The sequence below is a fragment of the Zosterops lateralis genome, assembly GCF_965231275.1.
Source record: "Zosterops lateralis genome assembly, chromosome: 1".
Classification (NCBI taxonomy): domain Eukaryota; kingdom Metazoa; phylum Chordata; class Aves; order Passeriformes; family Zosteropidae; genus Zosterops; species Zosterops lateralis.
In genome coordinates, this window is record NC_139762.1 from 113,261,969 (window position 1) to 113,280,965 (window position 18,997).

General features: G+C 44.2%; 1 protein-coding gene across 1 annotated transcript; it reads left to right on the forward strand.

Annotated features, from left to right (window-relative positions):
- Window positions 1-12,709: 12,709 nt before the first annotated feature.
- LOC310919719 (transcription factor SOX-17-like) lies at window positions 12,710-14,132 on the forward strand (the record flags this gene model as incomplete). Its single annotated transcript, XM_083879190.1, has 2 exons — window positions 12,710-13,001; window positions 13,273-14,132. The coding sequence occupies 2 exons, from the start codon at window positions 12,710-12,712 to the stop codon at window positions 14,130-14,132; spliced, it is 1,152 nt and encodes a 383-aa protein (XP_083735316.1).
- Between the last annotated feature and the right edge of the window lie 4,865 nt (window positions 14,133-18,997).

The window sequence follows — 18,997 nt, forward strand, 5'->3', positions numbered from 1 at the left end:
AACTGACAGTTACAATGTTTTCTCAAGGGGAATACTGCCAAGAGATTGTTTGCATAATAAAATCTACTTATTCTATTTTATGTTAGAAATGTTCCTTTTCCAATCCCTAAATGCACAAGGCTGTATTATGATATTGAAATGGTAAAATAAGGATTTTAACATAAATGAAGATAAATTAGCAAGTTCTAAAGTCAAAGAAAAATATTAGCATAATTTTTCATTTTTCATTTCATTCAGAAAACTTAAGGCTAGAAGGAGCTTCAGGGGCTGACTTGATCCATAGAAAACTCTAGTCTAGAAATCCTTCCATTTTGATAGTGAACCACTGATAAACAATCTCTGATTTTCATATTGCAGTAAATATTAAAAATTTACTGTTGAAATTCTTCTCTGTGTAAGTTTTGCTATTGAGGAAAGAAGATATCTGTGAAATTTAGTGCAAATGACGTGTGTATACTATACGTATTTATAGAGGAAAGATTCAAAATTTCTATGCAAATTACATAAAAAGGAACCTCTATATGTAGTTGCATGTAGTTGTTGCTTGGAAGGGAGGAATAATTGTAGTTTAGTTATTCATAACTGGAATTACCCAGAGATTAAAAATACAATATATATTTAAAAAAAAGACACCTTTTATTTTTCTTGGGGATTCTTCCTACTTATCTTTAACTATTTCAAATCCCTTAGTTAGGAGTCTGAAATAAGGCAGCATGAAGTCACTCTGTTAACAAAACTATAAAGAGGAAAAAAAATTATCTAAATTGTAATTTAAGCAGTACTTAGACAGCAGTAGAGTAACTATAAAAAGTTAGCTGACTATTCATTATTTGCAAGTTTACTTTCTTTGTAATTAGAGATGTTGGTACAGGTTTAAAATCAGTCTTCAGCTTGCCATTGTGCTTTTTGTAGTGAAAATAATGGAAAAATAGATACACTAGTACTGGTTATGTAGTAAAATGTAGTATACAGTAAATAGTGATTTATATCATATAGTTTATATATAAAATATAATGTCATCTTTGTTCCATTTACACTGTTTGCAACTTTGCAGTTTTCTAGCCTCGGTATGGAAAAAGGTAATTAAGCTTAAAAGAAAGGAGAGTTAAGCTGCAGTTCTAGAGCAGCTTACAGGATGCACAGTAGAAGTGAAGGATTGGGCTCCTCATGACTCAGTTTCTTTTGGACTATTGATTTACCCTTTTCCCAACTGACTGTAATCAACTTGTTATTGCTCATCCCTAGGCACCCTACCAAAGACTAATCTGCTAAAGACTCCTGATGATGCTCTGATTCTGCCAGAGTTTTAACAGGAATGTGGGAGAAAGGGAGTCTAAAGCCAGTCCCTTTAAATTCAGCATGGAACTATGCTTCAAACTGGAGGAGAGAGAGGGAGAGGCACATCCAGAGAGATCCATGGCTGCCTTCTGCTCTCTGGACAAGTTAGCCAGAACATTTGTTTGTCCTGAATTCCCAAAGGTCCAGAACAGTGTTAATAATGCTGACGTATCTTTGTAAAGCATTTGTTGGGTGAAAAATAGTATTTAAATGCCCTTTGGAGTGAGATGATATTTAAAAAAAAAAGTTACGTTAGAAATAAAAGGCATGAATCTTTTTCAGAATGTCCTCAGTTACAAGGTAAGAGCAGTAAGCAGAGGCTTACATCATTTTTAGTTGATCATCTAGTGTTTCAGTCACATAGAAATTCTCAAGGAGTGCTGTATCTCCTTAGAGTCTTGCTTTAATTCTTATTTATTTCTTAGTATAATGGCCATTAAACTTGTGACAAAGTGTTGAAGCTGCAGCTGCTTCTGTGATTTTGGTCTGCTCAGTTGTAGTTCATGAAAATATTCTGAAATGGTAGAAATCAGCTTCTTCCTTCCTGGACAATTTTTCAGTTATACTTGCAGTTATTCCATGGAACTGAGGTGTGGCCAGAGCTCCTCCTTTTAGGTTTACCAGAAAAAGCACTTAAAATCAAGAACTTTGGTTTTTAATAGTTTGTTGCGAAATTTATAGAACAGATTTTGATTTGTTACTTTCTGGAGAATCATCTTAATACTGTTAACCTCACATCCAACTCTTCTTGTAAGATTCAAGCTGGTTATCCATTTTTTAAATTACTTTTGCCAGAGCAGTGGATAATAATCAGTTCTTGAAAGAAAATTTTCCCTAGTGAATGTATTACACTTGTAAAACAACTAGGATACATATATTGATTCTGGCTGGAAATTTAAAATGCAACCTTGAACACTTTGTGATCTTCCTAGTGGTATGTCCCAAACACTTCTGGTGCCAAATACTTCATTTAAGCCACATTATTATTTAAGTTCTTTCTGTTAAAATATATTTAATTATTTACTAAGTTATATCGTTGGTATTTGTAGAGATGGAAAAGTACTTTTTCCCAGTATCTCTATCAAATTTTTTCATACAAATATGTCTTTCTACTCACCTCTTATTTCAGTATTGTTGGATACATTCTGACCTACAACTACATAAATAATGACTTTGGTGCATAGCTATTCTGTGCATCAAATCACATTAAATATATGTGAACCTATAAACTCTTGTGTGGGTAAAGATGAGCAAAAATCTCATTTATGAAAGCAGACAATAATCAGCAGTCTGTGTCCTTGTCTTTTTTTTTTTTTAAAAAGTTTGTTTTAATCCTAATTAAGTATATATCTTGGACATCAGTATTCTTCAGTATTACATGTGAAGTTTTTCTAAACTGTGTCTTTGCAGCTATCTAAACACTCACTGCTTATAGTACTACGTTAAACACCCTATTAGTTTTTTACTATAATACTATAAGAAAAAAATACATGTCCTATACCTCTTCTGGCCACTGATTTTAATCCAATCAATTCAACATGTGAAAGTATTCCTGTAGTAATCTGGAAAAGCTGTGCAAGTAATCTGCTTCTGTTTCAGACAGAATCTGAACATATATCACAATGAACCAGTTTTCAAATATGGATTTCTTTATTTTCTATTTTATTGAAAATCACTAACAAAGAAAAAATGGTTTTGAGTAATTTTTCTCTTTGAATAATAGTTCATGCTTACTAATCACTTACAGGTAACTATGAGCAGAAGTTGTTGCTTTTGTTTAAGGAAAATTTAAACCGGAAATTTGAAATTTCATGTTGAGCCAGTGATGCAAAAGGCTGGTGGTTTATACAGACGTGCATAAAATCAGTAATCACAGCACCAGAAGGTCTGTAACTAAATTCTTTATTGTAAAGAATGTGTGTTGAATATGTTACCATTTTGTGTGTGCTTAACACTAAGAGCTCTTCTGAGCCAAAAAGCTGTATGCAGCTGACAAAGGGATTTCCCAGAGTTCATCCTCATTGCTGCATGCAATTGAGCATGTGAATATCTTTATTTTATCTTCTTGTTTCAGTTTCAGATGAACTTGATGCTGCTGTAGACTGGTAAGCTGGTGTCTTGCCAGTGCTGTGATGAGATTCAATATCTATGATGGACCAGTGAGTCCCCATTTATGTGGAATCTTTCAAAAAATAGGTGATAGACCCACCCTGAGTTCTGTAATCACAACTTTAAATAAAAATTCGTTGACTGTATTTTAAGATGTTTCTGAAGCTACAGACTGCAAAGAAAATCCTGAGAATTAGTTTTTTTTAAAAATATACAGCTATTAATTAGCAACTTACATAGTATAATTACTTACCCAGATCAAATTTTTGTTGCTTGGATTTTGCTATTGAATTAATCTGACAAGTGGCAAAAAATGTGTGACTGCACTATGGCAAACGTGAAAGGGAAATTTTAAAAGTGACTGCATCAACAAATATGCCTTCTATGGAAGGGAAATAATCAGTGGGGCTTGATTTTTACTTATCAGTAATTCAGGTCTGTGCTGTGGCATCTACTGACTGCTGCCTCACAGTGTCTGTGAAAAGTGATGAGGAAATTTATTAATCAGTAATTAGGAAACAAACATGAACACAAAAGACTCCAAAAGCAAAGGTAGTAACTTAATAATATTTCATGATACTGAAGACAGATATTAGAAGGTATGAAACTGTAGATAATCTTCTAGTACCAGAAGCACATGTTTGCTGATGTAAGTATGTCTTCACTAGCAAGATTTTCCTGTTTAGATAGGCAGCCGGGGAGTTTTGCTGCTAAACAGATCTTGTGTTTACCTGGCCAAAGATTAAAAAAAAAAAAAAATCCAAACAAAAACCCAAACCACCAAGAAACACACAAAAAACCCCCACATTTAGAGCTCTGCCAGGTTCTGAAAGCTGGCAAGGGACTTCTGCATCATGCGCTGTTCCAAACGTTGTGTGCAGACACAGTCTGGCCCTGGAAGGAGCTGCAGGTCCTTCCTGAGCAGGACGTGTTCCAGTGTTAGCTATGAGCTCAGATTCTGTGCTTAGTTGAAATGCAAATTATATTACTAAAGTTTTTCAGCTGGACTTTAAAGGATGAATGAGATACTCTAATGTATTAGAGGGATGATTCTCCCCTTGAGGAAAGGTAGAGTGAGAAGGGTCTTTCTTTGAAAAAAAAAAATTTTTCTATTGATAAAGCAACACTTTTCTTGCAAGAACCTGGCTTAAAGTATTCAATGGCAACAAACACAGTCTAACAAACAAAACCAAGAAGCCCACCTAGGACAGTATGAAATGTTTTACCTCTGTCAGTGACATGCTGTAGATACATGACACATGCAGTTTGCAAGTCTAAGGTAGCAACTTATTCAATAAAGAACATTTTGTGCTGCAGAAAGTACTAATCAAGCAGCTACAAAAATCCTTTACACTCTGTCCTCTCCTGCTCACAGTATGTCCGTGCAGCTCCCTTAGTTGGCAGCTACTCCTCCCAGCAGCTGTAGTTTTTAACGGGGTAGTTCTGAGGCCCCAGCAGGTTGGCTGACATTTGTACTACAAATGTTGGCTCTTGGGGAAAATGGGCTCCCTCTGGTGAGTGATTGAGTGGTTGTCAACTGAACTACCTTCGTGTTTTGGATTGTCTTAGTTCAGATTGTATTTTCAAATGGCACCCTCACGCTGCTTGGGCACCTGCATGTACTGACACATAATGTGTTCCTAGCAACTGTCAACACTTGTCATCTGTATTTCCTGGAGTAGCAGAGGGTTGGCAATATAAATCTTGCAACTTTTCGCCAGCTGGGAGGGAAGGCTAGGAGACTGCTGCAAAGAGATGCCTATGGAAAGTTAGGTATTACAACTGTGTCAGGCAATTTTGGTGTGTTTCAGTTCCAACTCTGGTCTTTGTAGTTGGTTAATATTTTTTAGGTATTCCCCCTTTTATCCTGTGCTGAGTGACTTACTACCTTTACTTTTTGCAGGATGCTGGTGTGAATCAAAGAACTGTGAATGTATGCAGTCCTTTTGTGACAAGTGTATTTATACACAAGTAAACCCAGAGATTAAAGTTGTCTAGTAATCCACCTTGCTTTTTCAATTCAAACCTTTCCAGATTGTGTTGGTAGAGATCTGTTGATGCTGTACATCTCATCCTACATAAACTGTCTCCTAAACAAGACTTGACTCATTTTTAAAAAACTGAAAATGCCATTAAATTTGTCATTGAAACAAGGTTTCTAAACTGAATGTTCGTGCAACTTACATCTAGAACTCAGTTAAACAGGCATCCTATCTTAATGGAACAGGTAAACTGGAGATAGCTGGGCAGAAATCTTAAATCTTGCAGGTTGTTTGCAGTAGGAGTGAGGATCTCTAGTCCTTGATCTAGCTACAGAGAAAGTTTATTGAAATTCCTGGTCTTCTTTTTTTAAGGTTTCAGTTCTGTGTGATAACCGCTCTCTCATCCCTTCAGTAAATACCCTTCAAAGGGTGTTGTGAAGATAAAAAGGTGATGTTAAGGGGACAAAGCAGGAGGAAAGGGCACTTTCAGCCTTGGGTTTTATTCAAACAGAAATAGGCCAGGCAAGTGAAATGGGTGTGACTGCTGAACTGCAGCTAGGTAATTCTGAACACACCTCAAGCCCAGGAAATAATGACTGGATCAAAAAACCCACCCATCTGTGCTGTTCACTTTAGCTTGGAAGTTTGTGAAGCTTAGCTATCTTTTTTTGTGTTGTTATTTGTTGTGCCATGTATGATCCTATGAGGGGCTGTTTCTTTCTCTCTCACAGCTCAGTGGCAGTTAAAGGTGTTCAGAACACTGAATATTAGTTGTTCCAGGCAGAGAAATTGTAGACTTCGTTGTGCTCAGTAGAGAAAGCAGATGTGTGTCAGTGAAAGTACTGTGAGTGTGGTAGTGTTAGAAACACGATTGACTGCTTTGGAAGATGTACAGATGTCTTTTTGTTATAATCTGCAACTTTAAATTATACTTAAATGGAACCTAATTGGGATTTTAATTAATATTAATAAGCTAATAAGAAAGTAATGAATATGAAAACTAAAATTCACTTTCTCCATTAAAAGTACTCAAAGAAAACAAATGTCATAAAACAAAACAGCTGCAGCTATCAAGAAATGAAACCAAACTATTTTCTCAAACCTTTCAACTGCCTGATGGGGTCTTTTTCTTTTTGTAGTCTATTTAACTAAATAAATGTCAAGGATCATCTGTTGTACACTTAGACACTGAACATAATTGCAAAGATATGATGAAAATCCAGAACATTTCCACTGGGCACGTTTAAAAATTAAAACCTTAAACAATTTGGTTTTTCTAATTTGCTAAACAATATCAAATTTTGTATTCCTATGCTTTGCTTACAGAGAATTTTGATCAGGCAACAGAACAGGTATTTTTAAACAACATTAACATTTCTTCTGATTTCAGAGATTATTAATTTGTTTTAAAATAAATGTTTCATATTGTCCATTTTGAAAAAAAGTTTTATCCATCTTTAATGTTGATGCTCTAAATCCACTCTTAATTTCTGTCTGATCTTACCTGTTCATCACAGCTGATTCATCAGAACTGTAGATGAGAAGATGTTGACATGTAGATTTAGCCTTCATTTAGTATTTTCATTAGTACTTCTAACTTATTTCTGCTACACAGCAAGCATACGATTATTTCCTTATGCTAAAATCCCTGATCATCTCTTCTGTGACCATAAGTAATTGCATGGAAGTAACCATGTTGGAAGTAACTGCCCAGTTCCAAGCCCAGCTACTTTCTCATTTGTATAATAAAACACTTTTATTCTGGCTAACGACAAAGAACTTCACCCTTTGAAATGACTGTAAAATACTGCTGCCTACTAAATAAAGCAATGTATACAAATACATGCATTACAATACAAAATACATGTATTGCAAGACTGCAATATTTTTATATACAGTGTTAAACCCACCTTCTAGAGAATATCTATGATATTCAGACTTCTGGCCTTGTTAAGGGTATTCTAGGAGCTGAGTGATGCCAGTGAAGCAATTTTTCTCATTTCAGTGTAACTGGGCTCAGCTTTTTAATTCTACAGTTACATGACTTGTGCTTGACTAGTCCTTCTCTTTGGTATCTAGATGTCAGAATAAATCTTACAGTAGAACAAGTTAGCAGTAGTTCCACTGACATAAAACCAGCATAAATACAGAGGCTGGGCCAAATTGCCTAGGTCATATCAGATCCCTGAACTTTTGGAGTGGGTCCAGCATTGTATAAGGCATTCCTTTATTTCCCTTTTTTCTTTTTTTTTCCCCTTTATTTAATGACTTACATATACTTAAACATTAAAAATAAGAGGACTTCTGTTCTTGGAAATTCAAGTGTAAGGGAGTTCTAACTGGTCTCAGGTACTGCACTGCTTCACGGTCTTTGCAACTCATTCTCAAACCAAAGGGCACCAAAACCAGAATGAAGCTGGAAACTCATGTAAGCGAACTGTTGACATTTTATTTTACAAAGGAAAATGAAATATGCCTGTGATATTAGTCTCGTTAATTTATCCTTATATTAAAGGAATATGTAAATTGTTAGTATAAAGGGTGATGAGAGAGATTAAGTCTAGATTATGTTGTTGGCCGTTTGAGGAAAGTGTCACTTCTATGCTTTCCTCATGAAAATAATGTTATTTCAGTGTCATTCAAGCTTTATTTGGGTCCACCTATTGCCTGTCTGAAGAGGTATTACAGCAATACCTAGCACTCGTGTCAGCTGAACATGTCCCTTCCCTCTGGTTCCCATACATTTGGTTTCTGCCCTCGGACGGGGGCAGGGAGGGCGTTACAGGCGCCTTAGAGCCGAGCCCAAGGCGAGAGTTAACCCCTTCCTAGGAGAGCCGTGAGCAGCCTCTCCCCTGCACTGCAGGTCCTGCGGCATGTGTGCCAACAGAACTCACCATTAACGCTCGAGAACTGCATTGAAAAGCCATTTCCTTAAGACTAGGGAGTTTTCTGACTGTCCTTCACTGCAGTGCCAAGGGCAGGGTACATGTCACCATGTAGTTTAAAGAAGGATGCATGCATATATATATGTATGTATATATGTATATGTATATGTATATGTATATGTATATGTATATGTATATGTATATGTGTGTGCATATGTATATGTGTGTGCATATGTGTATGTGTATGTATATGTGTATGTATATATATATAGAATGTGTTTCCTAGCACCGAAAGAAAAGGATGGGAGAAATAGGAAGGTAGTCGAGGGCTCTCCTTCCTCCTGTGCGTTCCCCAGACCAAGGGTGAGCCTGCCCAGAGGAAACACCGCAATCCCTGCACTGCCCCGGGGGGATTGGTTGCTGCCGAGCCCGGGTCCCCCGTGTAGATAAATGCACAGCCCTTTTCAGACTTCCCGCTTCCACTGGACACCCAGGGGCTGCGGGAGAGCGGGCCGTGCCGAGGGGGAGCCGGCAGGAGCGCCGGGGGAAGGGCCGAGGGGGCAGGAGCGGGTCGGAGCCTCTCCCTCAGGCAGCGGCCGGAGCACATCCCCCGGCAGCGGGAACATCGCTCCGCTCCGCCGGGAGAGGAGCGCTCTTACCTGGGCATGGGAGTCGCGCACGTCCCGCTCCCCGCGCCGGACTGAGTCTTAAAACGCGGGGACACCCCCTAAGCAGCCTCCCAGAGAGGCAGGAGCTCGCAGTGCCGGCCGGGCTGTCCCACAGCCCATCGCCCGTCCCCAGCCCGCGGCGCCGGGACGCGATTCCCGCCAGGCGGCTCCGCTCAGGATGCTGAGGGCAGTGAGAGCCTCGAGTTTACCCAGGCTTTGGCTGGAAAGCATCTCGCGGATTAAAGTGAGGCAGGCGGAGCAGTAACTTTCTAGATACTGGGGACTATTTATTTGCTGTAAAGTAATTAATGGTGTTTCCATAGTTAGAGTTTCTGAAAGGGATATTTTTTCATATTTTGTGGTTTGATTTTTTTTCCATTCAATAGTGAGTCCTTCCTGACCAGGGCCTTAGCAATGCACTCACTTTCCTAACTCAAAGTCGCAAAAAGTCTTCATTTGGGGAGATTTCTCGGACTATGCAGGGCTGCCGAGCTCGGCTGCTTTCATTTAGTGTTTTGAATCGCTATAAAGAGGCAAAGTGTGCTGCCTTTAAATACACGTTTAAAAAAAAAAAAAAAAAAAAAAAAAAAAAAAAGAGAGAGAGAGGCTCTGCTCTTGTCTTGGGAAACTGCTCGATTTGCAGGAAACCCTCCGGATGTTTGCTGCTTTTCATGTGGCATTTGTGGTCGGCTCTGATAACGCTGGGAGCACCACTTCCAACACCGCGTTCTGTAATGGACCCGAAATAGAAACACATCTCTCGGCCGAGGATCCCGCTCCGCGCCCCCGCGCCGGGGACCGCCGGGTTTAAAAGGTCAATAAATCACAAGGATGAACTCTCGGTGGCATTGTTAGGTTGGGAAAGTTAACGAATGACCCCGGGAGTCGTGCGACCACGGAGGTTTCAGGAGTGTCAGAAGAAGCTCCCGTTAAAGGCGGCGGGGAAGTGAAGTCTGAAGTGAAGTCTGGAGCACAGACTGGACTCAGAGCAGCGCAGGGCTGTGTGTTTGAACGCTACGGTTCGAAAATACCCGCACAGTCAAAACAAAGAGCTGAAAAAGAAAGGAGATAATTTGCCTATGACTCCAGGAGAACTCGAAGGGTCACAAACTGCCAACATTTTCTGTACAAACAGGGGAGCTTTTACTTTCTCGGCTTAGTTTCAAAACACACCTTTCCTTCTCGCTTTGATCCCAAATCAATGAGCTGTAGAAACGGTTTCAACAAATCTCTCAAACAAAGTCAACTCTAGTTGCTTAAGTTTATTACCTCACGTTCATTATACAGAAAAACATTTTCTTTTCTGCTGAAAGTGACAGCCCTAAAAATTGTTGCAAGCTTTCTTTCCAAGCAGTCCGTCTAAGTCGCTGAACTCTTTCAGTAAAAACCTCTGCGGGATTTTTTTTCCCTTGGCTCACGAAAATATTTCTGCTAATTAGAGTGAAAGCGAAATTTTGGCGTTTTAACAAGATCAATTGGTTAAAACAAAAAAGGTAATGCTCTCTCCTACAGTTTAAATTCCTAGTGGTTAGTCTTTTCCGAGTCAGTAACGCGGCGTGGGCTGGGAGCTGCTCTGGAGTCAATGGAAAGGGACCGGCTCCCTCAGAGCAGCGCCTTGTCGCCCACTTGGGTTTTGTTTTGCTTGGAAGTCACGCTGCTTATTCCCCCAGCTGAGTGTTGTGTTATCTGCAGGGAAAAATACGCACGCTTTCCTCACGCAGGAGTTTTCTTTAAACACGATTCGGATTGTGTTTAATGCAGAATTTTCTCTGGCTGGGACTGAGGGCTCTGAGACATTTCCCGGCACGTCGGGAAATGTCACAACCTCAGCCATAAAACCAAAGCCATCAGTACACCAGCCTTACCCAGGCACTCCCTAAGGTAGTGTCCCAAAGGAGTGAAAAAGCACTTTATTCCTGACCAGCGTCGCGAATTCTGGGCTGACGCTCGGCTTTTGCAAGTGCAGTGTCCCCGTTAATTTATTTTAAAATCAATTCTAAGTGCACAATAGCTTTTCAAGAATGGTGTTATTATATACTAGTTTGAGATTAATTTAAACACACATAAGTGTATGATCACTGTTTTTACCTCCGCTGCTTTTTACAGCATGTAATATCCTTATTTTAAAGAGCTGTTTGAATCGCTGCCTCTGTTGGACTCTGTTGGAGCGAGTGTTTGAACGGAGGAAAAGAAAATTAAAACCTTTTGGTTTGCTTTAGGCAGATATCAGACTTTTGGTACTAGTTTCAACTCCTTGCAACAAGGATAAATATGCTATACTATTCTGCTGGGAACATATAGCTTGTTTATAATCTCTAAAATACAGTGGGGAGCGGAAAGTTAAGTGTAGAAATGACTCGAAAATTCCTTCACCGGCGTGAGTCCCTGGCAGCTACCGCGATCTTCTTCTTTATAAAGTATGTCTGTCAAGTGTAAAGGAGCAAGCTTTACCTTGTCCGAAAGAGGAAATTCAATGTTAGAACACGCTAATGGTTATTCTGGCTTCATTCATTTAATTTCAGCGAGAATTCTTACGATATTGGTTTATTTGATCAAAGTGGCTACCCAAACAAAAGTGTCCTTAACAAAATAAACCCCTTTGATCTTCAGTTTAAAGCTGAGCGGTTTCTCAAATAAGCATTGATGCATTTAATAGCACCACACAACAATGCAAATATGAACCAAAGCGTCCGTGAAAACTCCGTATTCTCCATTAGTTTGTATGCCAAAGGAGAGCATAAATGGCGCTGAGATAGAACTCTGTTTATGCTGAAGTGACGGACATTTTTCAAACACTTGTTTGTAATTACAGTTTATTTATTTGGGCAAACCAGAGAAATCCTGATAATGTAATGCCACAAGCAATACGAACTGCGAAGTCCAACTTATTAATAACAACTACATACGAGGGCTATTTATGCTTTTGACAGACACTGAAGACCTTTATTAGGAAGCATGAAAAAGTGAGATAGAATTTGTACTATAGGCTTTACTCTGGGTTCAGCATCCTACTGTCCAGGGAGTTGAGCTCTTTCATGGACTTACGAGGGGAAATAAGCCCAGGTATCACAGCAGGGTAAGAAGCAGAAGTGTGAGGCACAGGTGACGACTTGGCTTCCCATGACCGAGCTACATCCCACATCTGCCTGCGGGAGAAGCCGCTTGTGCCTCTCAGAGTGTTCCAGGTGTCTCGGCACAGCTGTAAATCCCCTGTCCCTTTTGCATCTGCTCGGCTCCAGGCTGTCCATCAGCGCACGGCCCGGGGCCGCTCTGGCTGCCCTTGCGGGGGGCAGGGCCGGGCCCGGGGCCGCTCAGGGATGCGCTGCCGGTGCCCCGACGGGGCGGGAGCGGCGCTGGCGGCGGCTGAGGCCGCGATGCGCTCAGGTGCCGGGAGGAGCCCGGGGGCCGCCCCGAGGGCAAGGCAGGGCACAGGGCGGGGCACAGGGCAGGGCACAGGGCGGGGCACAGGGCGGGGCACAGGGCAGGGCACAGGGCAGGGCACAGGGCAGGGCAGCACGGCAGGAGCCTGGGCCGCCGTCCGGCCGCGCCCCCGCCCGCCCCCGCCGGGCCATTGGCCGCGCCGCCGCTCAAATAGGGCCGGGCCGGGGCCGCTCGGGCAGCAGCGAGCGGGGTCCGAGCGCGGAGCGAGTCCTCCCTGCCCTGCCCTCCCCCGGGCCGGCCGGAGCCGCTGTGGCGGCCGCGGGCGGGCGGCGCGTCCCGGCCCGAGATGAGCAGCCCCGATGCGGGCTACGCCAGCAGCGACGACCAGGCGCAGGGGCGGTGCTCGCTGCCCATCATGATGCCGGCCCTGTGCCCCTGGGCGGAGGCGCTGAGCCCGCCGGGCGAGGCCAAGGCCAAGGGCGGCGCGGCGCCGTCGGGGCCGTCGGGCGGCCGCGGCAAAGGCGAGGCGCGGATCCGGCGGCCCATGAACGCCTTCATGGTGTGGGCCAAGGACGAGCGCAAGCGGCTGGCGCAGCAGAACCCGGACCTGCACAACGCCGAGCTCAGCAAGATGCTGGGTGAGCGCGGGGGGCCGGGGGCGGCTCCGGGAGAGCGGGGAGCCCGGGGGAGCCTCGGGGCCCGGGGCGGGGGCGGCGGGCGGGGGGTCCGGGGGCTCCCGGGCCGGGTCCTGTCGAGGGGAGCGGGAATGGGGCCGGTGTCGGTGTGTGTCCGGGGGGCCGGTGTCGGTGTGTGTCCGGGGGGCCGGTGTCGGTGTGTCGGGGCGGTGTCGGTGTGTCGGGGCGGTGTCGGTGTGTCGGGGCGGGCGGTCTGACGGTGTCTCTGGCGCAGGTAAATCGTGGAAGGCGCTGTCGCTGGCGGAGAAGCGCCCGTTCGTGGAGGAGGCGGAGCGGCTGCGGGTGCAGCACATGCAGGACCACCCCAACTACAAGTACCGGCCGCGGCGGCGGAAGCAGGTGAAGCGCCTGAAGCGGGTGGAGAGCGGCTTCCTGCAGCACGGCCCGGCGGCGGCGGCGGCGGCGGGGCCCGAGCTGGGCGGAGAGCTCGGCGGGATGTGCGCGGAGGGCCCGGGACTGCCCTACGGCGAGCGGGGCTACGCGGGCCCCTACCGGGACTGCCCGGCGCTGCTGGACGGCTACGGCCCGCCCGGCGCGGAGCCGTCGGCGCTGGAGGCGGCGGAGAGCGAGGCGCCTTTCTTCCCGGCGGGGCTGCAGGAGGAGGGCGCGCCGGGGCCCTTCGGCTACGGGCCCGAGTTCCCGGCGGCGGCGGCGGCGGCCCCGAGCCCGTCGGGCGCGGCGCTGCGGCGGCACCTCCCGCTGTCCGGGGAGGCGGCGGGCGCGGGCGGGGCGCTGCAGGCGCTGCTGGGCTGCCCGGCCCCGCCGCTCCCCTACTACGGGCACTGCCCGGGGCTGGGCCCGCCGCCCCCGCCGCCGCCCGGGGCCCCGGGACAGCCCGAGACGGCGCCGTGCCGGGAGCGGCCGGAGCAGCTGCCGCCCGAGGAGCTGCTGGCCGAGCTGGACCGCGCCGAGTTCGAGCAGTACCTGCGCTTCGCCTGCAAGGCCGAGCCCGGGCTGCCCCTGGGCGGGCACGACGCGGCCGCGCTGCCGCCGGCCCAGGGCGCGGGGCCCCTCTCGGCCGCCGTATCGGACGCCGCCAGCGCCGTCTATTACTGCGGGTACCCCGAGCTGTGAGGGGCCGCACCCGCACACAGGGCCCGCACCCTCCTATTTATGTAATTTATTTGAATCTTGAGAACTGACAGGGTCTCCCTGACCCGCTCGAGGTTTAAAAGGCGATGTGCCCTCCCGCTGTCCGGGCGGGGCAGGTCCTCCCATCGCTGTCCTCCAGGGACATGGAAAACTGTTCCTACGGTGGAATCACATCGGTGGCACACGGAGAATATCATTCCTGAGATCTTGTTAGAGATCCGGATGCTTTTCTATGTTTTGCGGAATGCTGGGTTTTATATGATGGATTTGTACAGAATAGTTTTGCACTTTTACAATAAAGGGAAAATAATAAAACTGGTCTCTGATAACTCCTCCAAGAGATCTTATCGTCCTTTGTCATTGATTAAACCTTTAAACTACCCTTTCAAGTGTCCCTTGCACTAAGCATTGGGTCCTCTCACACTTTCTGTAGACACAGTCTTCTTATGTCTCTCCTGCTCCTGTTACAGACAGAAATTTTAAGCTTTCAGTAACTGCCTACTCCAGGCCTTTGGTCTTGGGTGTTTGGGTGGGTGTGTTTGTTTGTTTGTTTTTGGGGGGGTTGTTTGTTTGTTTTGGTGGGTTTTTTTTGTTGTTGTTTGTTTGTTTTGGGGGTGTTTTGGGGTTTTTTTTGGGGTTTTTTTTTTTCTTTCCACTTTCTTGGTGTTTTCTTATAGAGTGATTAATGTGACTGAATTAAAAAAAAAATATGTTTGAAATGTAAAAAGTCCCTATTCTAGCGCCTGCTGAAGTACGGTAGGGTTTGGTCCATTTTCAATGGAAGTACAGACCAGGGATGAGATGGGTGGGTAAGGGCTGCTTTAAGCCCCTCCTGGCAGGGAACGCCTCTCGTGTCCCCGCAGCCGCTTTGCTGCCCCGGGCCGGGGCTGGCGGTGTATCAAATCTCCGCTGCGGAGAACGAGAGCTGTAAATGAGGCTAAAGTAGGTGAAAAATGACCACACGAGCCTCCCAAGGGGGCGGCCGGCCACTCGCCACCCTGCCACGGCACCACATTCATCCCACCTCCCAGAATTCTGCCTTCTCTCTCCTAAAGAAATCCCTTGGTCCGTGTCATCGCGTCCAGAGATAGAAATATCTTCGTGCTTGAGAACTGGGCACCTGTAATTAAACTGGGGGGGAGGGAAAAAGTCCCTTTCCTTTAGATGTTAGTCCTGAGCCCGGCTGTGAGGTGGGAGTGATAAATGAATTCTGTCTATACTCAAATCGGGGGGAGGAGGCAGCAGTGATCTGGCTCGTTTCTCCCCAAGATAAAGCCCTGGGGAGGAGCGGGCAGGGCTGAAGTGACAGACTCGCCCACGGATTGACCTGTCTTCCACCAGGACGGGAAATTCAATTGGGTCCCTTTTCAAATCACAATTAAAGAGACTTATGTTTGTACCCGTGAAAGATAAAATAGATGCAAACCGCCTCACTCAGTGAGAGTTGAGAGCAGCCTCGTTGGCAAAAATCGACTTAGTAGTTGTGTACTGTTAGTGAGTCTTGAATCAAAAGGCATTCAGACCCTTAATATTTCCTAAAATAGTCTACCCTTTAGTTTCTTAATATTCCCATTTTACTTTTCAAAGTGTCTTCAATTCTAAGAAATGTACCTGAAATATCCATCCTGTCAATCTCTTCGCTCCTCTCCCAATTGTATGCGAGAAAAATTATGTAATTCTGAAAAAGGTGATACTTCAGAACAAGGACATAATGTGTTTTCTTGATGCTTTAATTTGGAAAAAAAAAATTCACATGTTTAAAACATAGATACATAAACCCAGGAAACAAATGTGCATGAGAGATGGTTTCTTGTTTGGTTGAGTTTTCCTTTTAGTTTGATACTTAAACCTACAGGATTAAAATAATATTGTCCTTTTTGCACATGTTCACAGCTTTCTATGGGAAAATCACCTTGGCTGGTTTGGGAAATAAATAATCCATTAACTTTCCATAACTTCAGTCATCATTTCTTTTCATTTTTCCTTTAGATGCAGGTTTTGCTCCCCTCTTCTGTCTTTCACCCCAACTTTTCAGACAGCTGAAGGCTGAAGAGGACTTGAAACTGTAAGTGGCTCATAATGAAGGTTGAAAATTCTAAAATTGTACTTTTTTTTTCCTTTAATAATAATAATACTATCAGAAAGGAATTACACTAAATTGAAATAAATACACTGGTTTTGGTAAGAGTATTGGCAAGAGCGTGCCGAACTGTGTGTGCAGGGAAGTTGTGGGAGATCTTCCAGCAACCCTTTTCACAGAGCTTTTGCAGACTCCAATCTAAGAAGCATTATTTTCCTGTATGCAGCCAGATATATAGCTCTATTTTGGTTTTTTTAGCCCTTTCCTAGGAGAAGAATGTTCTGAAGCTTCTTTAAAATGCCTGAAATGTGGCAGATTTATGCACTGCCGATATGCATGAAGCAAAATATTCTGAATCTCCGTCCAAGCCCTATTTTTCTCAAAGCATCTTGGCTTTCTGTTTCTAAATGACAGACACCCAAATCTGTCCTGTGGTCCTTTTGAAAGTGTTAAACCTCCCTCCTGCCCCGTGAATCAGGTTTTTTCTGAGTGGGTTGGTTTGTCTGCGCTTTTTGTGTGTGTGTGTGGTTTTTTGTTTGATGGTTGGTTGGGTTTTTTGGTGGTTTTTTTATGTTTTGATGTCCTTTCTGTATGTGTGTGCTCTCTGTCTTGCTGAAGTATATGGATAGAAAAATAAATGGGCCTAATATGGAAAAAGAAAAGAGATTTCAGGCCAAAGTACTGAATTAAAGTCAGCTCAAGGTTCGTACATACAGGGCAGGTGGCAGGATATCCAGGAGGTCAAAATAAGAACACAGTTGCTAATGCAGAGGAGCTGGAAATGACAAGAAGCAGTGGTTTTCTGCTCTGGGAAAAACAAAAAAACAAAAAAACAAACAAAAAAACCCACCAAAAAACCAAAAAAACCAAACCAAACCAAACCAAACCAAAACAAAACAAAAAACCACAAAAAAACCAAAAACAAAACAAAACAAAAAAACCCACAAAAAACCCCAAAACAAAACAAAACAAAAAACCAAACCAAACCAAACCAAACCAAAAAAAAAAAAAAAAAAAACCACAAAAAAAAAAAAACCACAAAAAAAAAAAAAAAAAAAAGAAAAAAGAAAAAACAAAACAAACTAACAAAAAAAACCCAAAACCAAACACCACTACCCAAACACCCCACCAACCACCACGTTAACATTTCTGGCCATTTCTATAGCTGTGCGCTTTTCCAGCTCCAAAGACGGTAGTCGCTAGAGGACATTCACAGCAATGCTGCTGACAAATTGCTCCATGTACACAAATTTAGTTTTACATGTGTGACAACCCTATTCTTGTGTTGCAGTCAATCCTCCCCCAGTGTCCCCTGAGAAGGAGGACAGGAACCCCAGACAAGTGCTGGCCTGCCAGAAGCCAATACCCAGGCACGGCTGGCTTGGGCCATTGGCAGCTCAGTGACAAGCGACATCAGTGGGCATCAAGTGGCCTCCTGCCCTTATCGCTGCACCGAGGGGTGAGCGGGACTGACACAACTGTGACACCCAGTAATTACACACCCACATTTGCTTAACGTGAAACAGTCAAGTAATGTGTTCACTAAATGCCTGCCAGGCCGCCCTCTGCAGATTTCCATCTACAAAAATAAGATTTTCTTTCTCCTTCTCTGTGTTTGGACAGAGGCTCTCTCTCTGTGCGTCTGAGTGTCTTGATCATGCAAGGCTTCTCCCAGACTGCTATAATTTAATATTTTAAGTCGATGATTTTACCCTGAATTATTTACTCAGAAGGTCTGTCACATAAAGAGACTTCACCTAAGTCATGAATCTTGCCCCAGATCAAATGCTAAATAATTGCCCTTGTTCCTGATGGCATCTGAGTGACTTCTCTCTGCTTTGGAGGCTGCAAAACCTATCCTAGGCTTTGTCTGTTGGGCTAGGAAAAAACCCTCAAAGTACACACCTTCAAAAAAAAAAAAAAGTTATTGCACTTTCTACACTTTAAAATGACAGGTCATGAACGCATTTGCAGAGATGCTAACAGGAACCCATAATCTGTTCGTGTTCTGGATTACAGGGTCCCATAGGTGCTTGTGGCTGGAGATCGGGTGGCATTACAGGCCTGGATTTCTCTGGAACTCGTTTCAAAGCTTGCTGTTTTTTTTTTTTTTTTTTTTTTTTTTTTTTTTTTCCTTATGTGTGCTGCTGAATCTCTTATTTTTTGCTGCTCGGAAGCCACTCGTACTCAGGGGAGCTGCTGATGGTGATGGATGGGCAGACAGACCTGCTTTGGGGGACAATCACGACAAAGCCATCACGCCGCCAGGTTGTTACTGGGCACGACTGAATGAATTGCGCCGTGCGACCCTTGTTGTGATTCTGCGGGAAGGGCAGCAGGGCGGCTCCAGGCTCAGACAACCCGCTAAAAGCAATGCAGACTTTTTAGACGAGTCCCATCGCCCCTATCCCTGAGGTTGTCAACGTTTTCTCAATAAAACCCCAAACTGATTCCAAGTTAACTAGCTGCCTAGTTTTTATTCTAGGGAAATTTAAAGGACGTGTCCAAGGAATACAAATGATCCTATTTCACATTGTGTGTATGTGTGTGTGTGTGTTAAAAAATAGAGGGGAGAAGCGATTCTGTGTTGGGGTAGGACACAGGAAAATAGTTTTAAACTAAAAGAGGAGCCTTTTAAATCTGCTAGAAGGAAGCAGGGTTACAAGGAGGGTGGTAAAACAGTGGAACAGTTGCCCAGAGAGGTTGTGGACCCCCATCCTTGCAAGTGTCCAAGGCCAGGTTGGATGGGGCTTTGAGCAACCTGGTC